Source organism: Lathyrus oleraceus, chromosome 4 (genome assembly GCF_024323335.1).
Source record: "Lathyrus oleraceus cultivar Zhongwan6 chromosome 4, CAAS_Psat_ZW6_1.0, whole genome shotgun sequence".
NCBI classification, from domain to species: Eukaryota; Viridiplantae; Streptophyta; class Magnoliopsida; order Fabales; family Fabaceae; genus Lathyrus; species Lathyrus oleraceus.
The window spans coordinates 516,329-528,584 of record NC_066582.1 but is presented as its reverse complement, the minus strand read 5'-3'; the positions used below and the strand labels follow the sequence as shown (position 1 = coordinate 528,584).

The window sequence follows — 12,256 nt, the reverse complement described above, 5'->3', positions numbered from 1 at the left end:
TGTTAGAAGTAAATTTGAAATGGAATCGATTACTTGAGATTATCTATCCACAAATCAAATGACTCAAAATATGGCGTATTAAGGGACAACCTATCAATGATTCAAAGTATCGAAAATGATCTAATGATTATTTGTCAACAAGTTTGAATCAAAGAAGATTAAATCAACCAAAATGTCTATCTATCAATGATTTGAAGTATAGAAGACGTATCAATTAAACCATCAAAACGAAGTGAAAGAAATACAAATTAAAGGATAAATGTTAGAGATTAGTAGTTAAAATTAATCAAAATCGGAATTGCAAAAAGAAAATAAAAATTAAAATCAAATATTAATATGCTAATATACCTATAATATTCTAAAATTCAAGAATCAATTAACTAAATACAAACTAATTAACATAATATTCTAAAATCAATCTAATTCTAAAATTAATCTAATCCTATAATCAATTAGCCACATAATCACATCTAAAAACACTAAGAAAATAGGTAAGAAAATGCCAAAATGTCAGGGAGGTTTAATGGACTTGGAGAGGGGTGTGATTTACACAAAGGAATTGGGCCTGAGGCCCAATCCAGCTTTCCAAAAATGAAGAGAGAGGTCCGACGGCGCCTCATTCACTCTTCTCATACTCAGAAAAATTCAAAATGAAGTCCACCTCACAACCTCGCCTGATTTCCTCATAAATCCCGCCGCGTCAGGACTCCTCGCCGGCGGCGGCGGAACTCCTCACCCCTAATCTCGTCATTCCTCTCGCCTATTTCCATATTCGCTCCTAGTTTTCCTCGAATCTCATCCAAACAACCAAATTGAAGCCAAAAAAAAGATTATCAATCGTAAACTTGAATTCGAAGATAAAATGAAAAAGAAGAGTGATTTGAAGTCCAAATCATAAGGGTTTGACTACTTAAACCAACAGTTACATCGCAATGAGAAGATTTACACGGAGAAATGAGTTCTAACCATCCTTTGAAGACGATGAATTCCACGGTTAAAGATGAATTCGAGAAGTCGAAGGAAGGCGAAAACTTCAGGTAAGCTTCATTTCCAATATCCCTTCCCTTTCGATCCTACTCTTATTTTTCTATTCTTCTTCTATGATTGTGCTATAATATTTGTTGTTGTTCTCGTGTGAGAATCGATGATTCTGAGAGATTGAGAGCGATTGAATCGAATGAACTGAGCTTTTGTAGAGAGTTTGTGAATTGAACTGGAAGAGTGAATTGCAAATCAAAAGAAAAATGAGAGAATCGCGAGAGAGGTTGAGAGTGAAGTTTGAGAAATTGAGAGGGAATCAAGAGAGATTTTAAGTTGTGGTATTTTTTTATATAGGATAAGGTTAGTGATTTTATGTTAGGAGTTTTGTTGTGAGAAACCCGAGCCTCCACTAGGTGCAAGCACAAAGCTTTGAATCCAAGATACATGTTCTCTTTTATTGAACCAAAACTATACAGATAAAGTGAATGGCCATGAGGATATACATATGACCAGGGTTAGTGACCTAGATGAAACTTGTGAAAGACATGGTGAATTTTGGGGTATGACACCCGATAGTCTCATTAGCCAGACTATGTACAATTCTACCTAAGGGACTTAGATTCCTCAGGAATACTATACCCTCGTCTGAGCAGGTTAGCTAAAAATCTTAAGAGAGAAAGCCTCTAGTTCTCATGACACTCCCATCAGTTGTGAGTGGAAAGAAATTTTGTCTTCTACCAAGGGCCTCATGCCTAAGGGACTATGTAGTGTTAGATTTGCAAAAGGTATCGCATAGGGCAATGCCCTTGGATCGTTGTAGAAGAGGCAACGATGAAAGGTTGTCCGAAGGGAGGTATCACCTCACCATGTAGTTTTCCCTCTACCCTATGTGGGAAACGTGTCATAATACCTTTTTGGGATAGAGAGAAAATCAAGGTCATTAACTAGCATACAGATCCCTATGAAATAGGAATTTAACTTCCACTATTGACTAAGTGGATGATGGCTCTTCCCGAGGAAACCCTAGGTCTTATAGATCTTTATAAATACATCTCATTTCAAGGAGAAGAGGCAAACCTCAAGTAAAACACATTCTTAACACCCTAAAGAGCACAACACCCACTACCATATTAACACATGACCTCTGGTGATTATTGTAACACCCTAAAACCACGACTTATAAATAAAGAATGAAATTCACAATTTATGATACTACTCAAATCAAAACATGCATACTTTATAAATATTTTTCAAATATTGCAGCGGGGTCAATTAAATCTCATAACTTTAAATAATTATTTAAAGGAAATACTAAAGGAAAATAAACTCCAACATCAACTTAAAAAAATAATGCGCCATGTTCCCGATGTTATAGATCAGAGAATATAGACCAACTAAATAACAACACTTACTCCTCCTGAGTATTTGTTCAACAACGTATAGAGCAACACAAAGAAAACAAGAAAGGGGTGAGAATACACTTTAGAAATTTTATGATGAAAATTAACAGCAAGATAGTAATTGAAACAATAGCAAGTATATTATTATCAAAAAAATCACAATCACACTCAAATTTATAATGAAAATATTAATGCACCAACTCCTCCATCACTATTATATGTGATACTGGGTTTTAGGGATCAAAGGTATGTTACTCATTGCCCTTGTCTTCGGTTCCTCTCTGAACCGTGCCCCTCTATAGACATGAGACCGTCATGGTTCCCCTCTGAACCTGACCTCATTGGACTAAAATCCTACCTAACTCCAAAATATATGCATGCATGATCATGTATAGTAAACAGACGTGCAACTCAAGAAATCATCAAAATCATCTCAAAATCATACTCAAAATAGGTTCCACTCTTGAACCATAAGTTTACCAATAATCAGGCCTCATTGTAATTCCACCGGATTATTCATCTCAAAAATATAATTTATTTAAATAATTATATTGCATCTCAAATTGAGTAAAGATAAGTTATTACTCAACAATAATAAAATCAACCAAAATTCTCAAAAACGTCTCAAAACTGTGTAATCAATTACATGCCTGGTAATTTTCAAAAATGTCCTAACTTGAGTTTAGAAACTCCGATTGAGGTGTGGATAGATGCGTTAGAGAGATAACGCAAAGAGTCATCATATGGTGAGGTCTCACGATGCTTATATGTATGAGTAATATTGTGAATAACAAATGATTGTGAGGTAAATCTTAGGACATCATTCCAACGTTGATAAAACCATTGTGAAATCCTAATGCGGAAATTAAAGTAAATGTATGGGAAAACCTTGTGAAAATCCTAATGTGGTAATCAAAGTAAATGTGTTTCAATATTGGGATGAGGTTTGGGAGGAATTCGGGTAGGTCTGGTCATCATGTATCATATTAGAATGGAAGTAGATTTGCATCTAGAGAGAGTATTGTAGTGCGATCGTAAATCCCATGTACTCCTAGACGGTTGAGAGTCTACAGAGAGAGTGTTGTAGTATGGGTGTAGCTTGCATGTCCTCCTATATTATAGTTTAGCGAGAGTGTTGCAGTGTGTACATATCTCGCATGTACTATTAGACTGTTGAGAGTCTATGGACGTCTAGAGGGAGTGTTGTATTACGGAACGTGGATCACCTGTCCTCCTAAACTATATAACTTAGAAAGAGTGTTATGGTACACAAGATAGCCGGCATGTCCTTCCAGAATAAGCCATAAGTTCAATGACTGGTACCACATGCATATGGATTATATGATAAAGTACATTGCATAAGCATTTATTGTATAGTGTAATATAGTGTAATTCTAGTAATACTGTATGATTTTGTGATAGAGTATGTTGTGATTTATGTTGCCCTTAATGTTATTATACTGTATAGTTTGTAGAATATATTCTCACCTCTTTGTTTCTTTGTCTCCATTATTGAATCTATGTGCAGGATAACCTCATATCGAGATTGAGGAATAGTATGATACTTTTATTGAGATGGTGTAGAAGATCTCTTCATTATTTTTCTTTTGTGTTTATGTTTGTTAAATTGTTAAGTCAACTAGTATGTTTGGGTTTATAATAAGGCTCTAGTATTGTGACATCGGGGTCGCGATTCACTTTTAAATTTTATGTTGATTCAATATTTAAACAAGTACTCATATATGAGATGTGTGATGTTATTTTGAGTTTATACGAGTCCTATTTATTATATTAAATAAATATTCTGCAAAACTATGTCTTATATTTATTTAAAAAATGACAGAGTTTGGGCTTTTAGGGTGTCACAACATGAGTCTTCCTTGAAACAACTTCTTGGATTGTAATTTTGGAGGATTGAGCGCTTTGAAGGCTTTCTTCCAGACGTTGAAGTCTCATTTCAAGAGCGTGTGAGTTTTGATGTCGAACGATGTTAAACATGTTGGTTAACAGTTTGTTAGCACTTTACATGTCGAGGTTCACTTGTAGAGCATGGATGTCAGGTAAGGCTTCGAGTTGTATAATCAGAGATGGAACAAAAGTCTTTATTGTGTAACTCGAATAGATTTAGCCAATTGCGAAGCTCGAATCATATTTGAATGAAACGAAATAACTATTTCAGTATTTACGACGCTTTACAGAGGAGGGAAAGGTGGTGGGCTACTTGCTGCTAAAGCACGAAAGCAGCTTCGCGCGCAACGGAAAATTTGGTAGCTTTAGATCCAGCCATCACCGAAAATTGTAAGAACCAAAGATCCAGAAATATGAGGAAACAAAGTTGAGGTTATGCTTGGTTGAGTCAAGATGCGACGGATCTTTGCGTTTGATCACAAATGCTTTTGCTTCGGTGATCGGAGGAGGTTACAAAGTACGAAGTTTGAGAGAAAATATAAATTTGTAGGAATCAGAAGTCGAATCTCACATAAGATGCAATTTTCAGTTCTGAAACCAGAAGGGAGAGGAGGAACAACAACGATGGTTAATCACGACTTCCAGTATGGTGGAGTGGGGGACTTGCAAGGTTATCACTTCATCGCTCAAGTCAGTATGTGGAAAAAAAAAGTGAAATGAAAGTTGTGAATTACGAAAAGTCGTTGGATGCACTTGCACTTGAGATCTCTTGTGACCATTAGGATGATAATCTTTGTGTAATGGGAGGATTCTAGAAGGAGGGAGACCCCTTCCCAATGGTTGGTCGGGATTGATGTGGTCGACGCAGAACATTTCTCCCTCAAACCCTTGTCGATGTATTGGCAGGCAATGGTTTGATATTTTAGCCTGAAATGCCAACCACCCCCTGATCACTTTAAGATAGATGAAGGAGAGGCATTTTAGTTTTTTAGAGAATTATGCATTTAATTCAGAGAGTTTGACCTCCATGCCACTATGGTGAAAAAGAATTCTCAAAATGCCACTATCCCAAATCAATTTCCCAATCTGCCACCATTTTTGTCATTTTGTGGGATTAATTTAATAGTTTTCAGGGGGCTCCATCCTATTAGAAGTAATTCATATTTATTAATTATATTATTTTCTTAGCCCCTAAGTTTGTTAGAGGGTATTTTAGTATTTTATCCTATTCTAGTAACCCTAGTTTTAGCTTATAAATAGGGTGACAATCATTGTAACTTTTATTATGTTTTGTAGCCGTCATTCTCTTAATAGAATATTCATCTTTCATTCTACCTTTGCACCAACAATTGGTATCTAGAGCTCCGGTTCAGATTCATTGGGAAACACGGGAAACACGAGTGAACGTGAGGTCTTGTGTGTTTGATTTTGATTCTTAGATTCGTGTTGAATCTTGAACAAAATCTGATCAGAATTTTAATTCTGTGGGTTGGGAAACACTGTGTGAGAAATCTGAGTGTACTGTGCAAGGTAGAAAGATGAACGGAAACGGCAACATGAACACCAAACTTCCAGTATTTGACGGTAAAAACTGGAATCGTTGGATGATCCAAATGCGTGTATTGTTCGGTGCTCAAGATGTTCTAGATCTTGTCACTGATGGTTATGTTCCGGTAGCAGCAGATGCGACGGATGAACAGAAAAACGCGCAGAAGGAAGTAAGGAAGAAGGATCAGAAAGCATTGTTCTTCATTCATCAATGTGTTGATGTAAATGTGTTTGAGAAGATTGCAGATTCAACGACAGCAAAGGCTGCGTGGGACACACTGGTTAGATGTTATGGTGGTGACGCATCAGTGAAGAAGGTGAAGCTTCAGTCCTTGAGAAAGCAATATGAGAATCTCAACATGAAGAATAATGAGAAAGTTTCTGAATACATCTCCAGAGTGATTCTGATCACTAATGAGATGAAAGCGTGTGGAGAAACTCTTTCTGAAGAAACAATCATGGAGAAGGTATTGAGATCCCTTACCTGTCAATTTGATTACATTGTGGTAGCAATAGAACATTCCAAAGATCTGAGCACCATGAGAATTGAAGAGTTGCAGAGCAGTCTAGAAGCGCAAGAGTTGCGTTTAACTGAGAGAACTTCTGAAAGGGAAGTAGAGCAGCAGGCTCTGAAAGCAACTTCTGATAGGAGGTATCAGAAGCAGTCAGAAGCCAGGAGAAGATCTGATGGTGGTCAGAAGTCAGAAAGCTCAACCTCTGATAGACAAAAGAATGCTCAGAAAGGAAAAGAGAAGTATGACAAGAAGAAAATCCAATGTTACTGCTGTAAGAAGTTTGGTCATTTTGCTAGAGACTGTTGGTCAAACAAGGAGAGAAAATCAGAAGAAGCAAATATAGCCAGAAGTTCTGATGACGAATCTGTGCTATTGATGGCCTCTGAATCTGATGATATGGATCTGATAGACTGGTGGTATATGGACACTGGCTGTTCAAATCATCTTACTGGAAACAAGAAATGGCTGGTTGACTTTGACTCTGAAAAGAGGACAAAGATCAGATGTGCTGATGACAAATATCTTAATGCAGAAGGTATGGGAAATGTCAGAGTGATTCTGAACAATGGGAAAACAACATTGATTCAGAACGTGTGGTATGTACCTGGCATCAGAAGCAATCTGATGAGTGTGGGACAATTAATTGAGAAAGGTTTTTCAGTTACCATGAAGGACAATCTTCTGAAGCTGTATGACTGCAATCAGAAGTTGATTATGGAGTCAGAACAGGGAAGGAATAGAACATTCAAGGTGAATGTCAGAACTGCAGACTCAGAATGTCTTAGTGCAACAAGTGCTGAGAAGGAGAGTGAGTTGTGGCACAGAAGATTTGGTCATTTGAATTTCAGAAGCTTAAAACATTTAAATTCAAAGAAGTTGGTACATGGAATTCCTGCAATTAAGAAGCCTGAAAAGTCATGCAAAGTTTGCATGGAAGGAAAACAACCACGATTGCCATTTGCGTCAGAAACTGCTCCAAGAGCAAAACATGCCTTGGGAGTTGTACATTCTGATGTGTGTGGTCCATTTCCAGTAGCATCGATTGGAGGGAATAAATACTTTGTGTTATTTGTTGATGAATTCACAAGAATGACATGGGTATCCCTTATTAAGTTTAAACACGAGGTGTTTGATGAATTCAAGAAGTTCAGAATGAAGGCTGAGAATCAGAGTGGTCAGAAGTTGAAGATTCTTAGAACTGACGGTGGAGGTGAGTATAACTCCAAAGAGTTCCAGAAGTTCTGTGAGGAGAATGGAATTGAGCATGAGGTTACTGCTCCTTATACCCCTCAACACAATGGTCTTGCTGAAAGAAGAAACCGCACTTTGCTTGATATGGTGAGAAGCATGCTAAAGGAGAAGAAGCTTCCTTAGAAGCTCTGGGGAGAAGTTGTTGCCACTGCAACGTATGTACTCAACCGATGTCCTACGAAGAAGTTGAAGGAAATAGTTCCAATACAGAAGTGGACTGGAGATAAGCAAAGTGTTAGTCATCTGAAGGTGTTTGGTTCTGTTTGCTATAAACATGTTCCAGAAGCCAGAAGACAGAAGCTGGATGATAGAAGCAAAGTGATGATTCTGATAGGGTACCACAGTGCAGGTGCATACAAGCTCTATTGTCCAGAAACCAATAAAATTGAATTCAGCAGAGATGTGATTGTGAAGGAATCAGAAGTTTGGAATTGGGATAAGTCTCAATCTGATTCTGATGTTAGAACTTCTGAAGAAAGGTCAGAGTTAAGAATTTCTGAAGTTGGAGTAAACTCTGACATTGATTCTGATTCTGATAGTAATTCTGACTCTGGAGAAGACTCAGAAGATGAAGGTGACTCTGATGATCCAGACTCTGATGACCCAGACTCTGATGGTAATCCAGATTCTGGTGGCAATTTAGACTCTGGAAATATGCCAGCCCCTGAAGATGGTCAAAGCTCTGGAGGAAGTCAACCATCTGAAGCTAGAAACTCTGAAGCTCAAGACTCTGAACAAGTTCAGAGACCACAAAGAATCAGAAACATCCCCAGAAGATATGCAGAATTTGACATGCTGCAAGACACTGAAGTAGACTCTGAAGGAGAAGTTATTCAGTGTGCCATGTTAGTAGACTCTGAACCTATAAGTACAGAAGAGGCTCTTAAGCAGAAGCTCTGGCTGAAGGCCATGAAAGAAGAACTTGATGCTATAGAGAGAAACAAGACTTGGAAGCTGACAGAACTTCCAAAAGACAAGAAAGCCATCAACGTCAGATGGGTCTTCAAGCAGAAGTTAAAGCCAGATGGTTCAATTGGCAAACATAAAGCAAGGTTGGTAGCCAGAGGATTTCTACAGAAACCTGGGTTGGATTACTCTGAAGTGTTTGCACCTGTAGCAAGACATGAAACAATCAGAATGGTGATTGCAATAGCTGCTAACAGGAATTGGCATCTGATGCATTTAGATGTAAAATCTGCATTTCTGAACGGTCCATTAGAAGAAGAAGTTTACGTGTCACAACCTCCTGGATTTGTGAAAAAGAATCAGGAAGGGATGGTGTACAGATTATACAAAGCTCTATATGGATTGAAACAAGCGCCCAGAGCTTGGAATCAGAAGATTGATTCATTTTTCAAGAAGCAAGGCTTTCAGAAATGTGAGATGGAGTACGGTGTCTATGTTCAGCATACTTCTGAAGGAAATATGACTCTGGTATGTTTATATGTTGATGATATACTGCTGACTGGAAGTTCTGAACAGGAGATAGCCAAGTTCAAGAAAGTTCTGATGAATGAATTCGAAATGACTGATCTAGGCAAAATGACATACTTTCTAGGGATGGAATTCAGATACTCTGAGAAAGGTATTATTTTGCATCAACTCAAGTATGAATTAGAACTTCTGAAAAGATTTGAACTGAAGAATTGTAAGATTGCTGTCACACCTTCTGATACAAATCAGAAACTGGATTCTGACTCTGATGGAAAGGATGTGGATGCTACAACCTTCAAACAGTTGGTTGGTTCTCTGAGGTATTTGTGCAATACCAGACCTGATATTTGCTATTCAGTTGGGATGGTTAGTAGGTTCATGAGTAAACCTAAGTGGTCCCATTACCAAGCTGCTGTCAGGATTCTGAGGTATATCAAGGGAACTCTGAAGTATGGAGTATTATTTCCTTCTGGAAGAAAGGATGAGTCAGAACTTCTGCGTTATTCAGATTCTGATTGGTGTGGAGACAGAGTTGACAGAAGAAGTACGTCTGGGTACTTATTCAAATTTCTGGGAGGTCCCATTTCTTGGTGTTCCAAGAAGCAACCTGTTGTGGCATTGTCAACTTGTGAAGCTGAATACATTGCAGGTGCTGTTACTGCATGCCAAGCTGTGTGGATTCTGAATCTATTGCAGGATCTGAAGATTAAAGTAAACAAACCTCTGAAGCTGATGATTGACAACAAGTCTGCAATCAATCTTGCCAGAAACCCAGTGTTGCATGGGAGAAGCAAGCACATTGAGACCAAGTATCATTTTCTGAGACATCAAGTTCAGAGGGGAGTGTTAGAAGTTGTACACTGCAGCACTCATAAACAGTTGGCAGATGTTCTGACGAAAGCTATCAAGATTGATCAATTCCTCAGATTAAGGGATGGAATTGGTGTTACAAGCTTTGATGGAATATGAATTAAGGGATGGTATTAGAAGTAATTCATATTTATTAATTATATTATTTTCTTAGCCCATAAGTTTGTTAGAGGGTATTTTAGTATTTTATCCTATTCTAGTAACCCTAGTTTTAGCTTATAAATAGGGTGACAATCATTGTAACTTTTATCATGTTTTGTAGCCGTCATTCTCTTAATAGAATATTCATCTTTCATTCTACCTTTGCACCAACACATCCAAGATGGCGGACGCCCCCAGAGGTCCAGTTGGGGTGCGCCATCTGGGATGGAGGGTGTATTATTTTATTTTATTTTTTGTTTTTTAATTTTTGATTTAATTTAAAATGAATAAAATAATTAATTAATATTAAAATTAAATTAAATTATTATATTTAATAAAAAATAAAATAATTTTTTTAATAAATTAAATACTTTGTTATATAATATTTTTCATAATTATTTAATATTAATTAGTTATATTACTTTTTATATAATATTTGTAATAAATATATGATACTAATTAAAAATTAATATTTATAATAATTAATTAATAAATTGTTTTAAAAATAAATTGTTCTAAAAATAAAATAAATAATAAATAGTGACATATTATTAGCAAAATATTTTTTAATAATTAATTAAGATTTCGAAATTATATAGCTATTTTTGTAATATTTGTTATAAATATTTAATATTACATAAAAATTAATTTTAAGAAAGAAAACTTAAATTTTTTTAACAAATTAAATTAATTTGTTACATAATATTTTTAATAAAAATGAAAAATTAAATAAAAAAATTACAATTATTTTTCCCGTCCAAATTATATTTTGATATAGACTTTTCCCGCTTAAACAATAGTATAATATTATTTTTTATTTCCAGTAGGTTTTCTATAAATAGAGGAAGCATATGACAGATGAATATATCAGTTGTGAATGATGTCTGTGTGTTGCATTGTTTTCTTTGAAACATATAAGCAGATGAAAGTTTGTTTGAATCCACAATGGAAGTTCAGGCAGTTGGTTTCTGCCATCAACGGAAGTTTTTGGCAGCTGGGTGGTCCGATTCGGCGTGTTAGAAAAATTGAATATTATTGTCCTTACATAACTCTTACGAATGCTAGCCCAGATGGGACATACATGCATTATTGGGATTGTGTAGAAAATGATCTGGATGTTACTTGTATGTTTTCAGCGCATAGTGGAGAAGTTAATCGAGGTGTTGAAGATCCACTTGTTTTAGTTGTTGTCGTTTAAAATGATAATATGATAAAAGGTGTTGTAGTGATTAGTTGTTATAACGTGTTGGAATAGTTGTAGTTTTTTATCTTTAGTTGAAGTTGTTATTATGTTGTAACCTGTCTTGTGTTGTAGAAGATAATGTTACGCTCTTAATAGAACTTGTTGTTGGAAAAAGGAAATACACGAAATATAATGAAGATTGAATATACTAAAACTTCAGACATAACTAAGTAGAAGGGCCAGGCCTGGTTGGACATTTTCTGCGCATATGTCCTATTTCTCGACAAATACCACACCTTCTTTTTTCTTTTTCAACGTTGTCCATTTCTGTTCTAATCCGACAACTGTTTGGGCGACCTTTCTTGTTTCTCTGCATGCGGTCGTTGTGGCATAGCGTGTCACCTTCATATTGTGGCCAACTTGTTTCGGTTGGGATCCCGAGGAAACTCTCCTCGTAGACCTTAAATACGTTTACAACTTTGAACACGTCAGTTATATGCACAGAATGGTCTTGTCTTATGCTTGAACACGCTGCAATAACATGTGAGCAAGGGACATGAAACGTTTGGAATCTTCCACACTCACACGTCAGATTCTGAAGGTCGACGTTGTAATGGGTAGCCGGTCTACCGTCACTATGATGAACAGTTTCTTGGACCAGGAAGCAGAACCTCTCATGATCAAATTGCATAACCGTGTGGCTATTTGATTTTATTACTTCCTCCTCAATTCCCTTCATGCAGTTTTCAGTGAATAGTTGGCAAGAACCCAACATTTTAGTCCAATCATGTCCTCTTTTCCCAAATAGTGTGCCCAATCGATATTATGTTAATTTTACCAAAGCGGTATTAGGTAGGTTGCGTGTGGATTTTAAAACTGAGTTCATTGATTCTGCAAGGTTGGTAGTCATATGACCCCAATGTTTCCCTCCATCGAATGATCTCGTCCATTTTTATCTTGGAATATTGTCTACCCATTCTAATGCTGCTATGTTAACCTTACGTATCTCTCCCCTGTAGTATTCA

At 36.6% G+C, this 12,256-nt stretch overlaps 1 protein-coding gene across 1 annotated transcript; it reads right to left on the bottom strand.

Moving 5' to 3' along the window:
- Positions 1 to 11,457: 11,457 nt before the first annotated feature.
- Positions 11,458 to 12,006, bottom strand: LOC127135051 (uncharacterized). The gene has a single exon (XM_051061867.1). It carries the CDS (start codon positions 12,004 to 12,006, stop codon positions 11,458 to 11,460), a length of 549 nt encoding a protein of 182 aa, XP_050917824.1.
- Between the last annotated feature and the right edge of the window lie 250 nt (positions 12,007 to 12,256).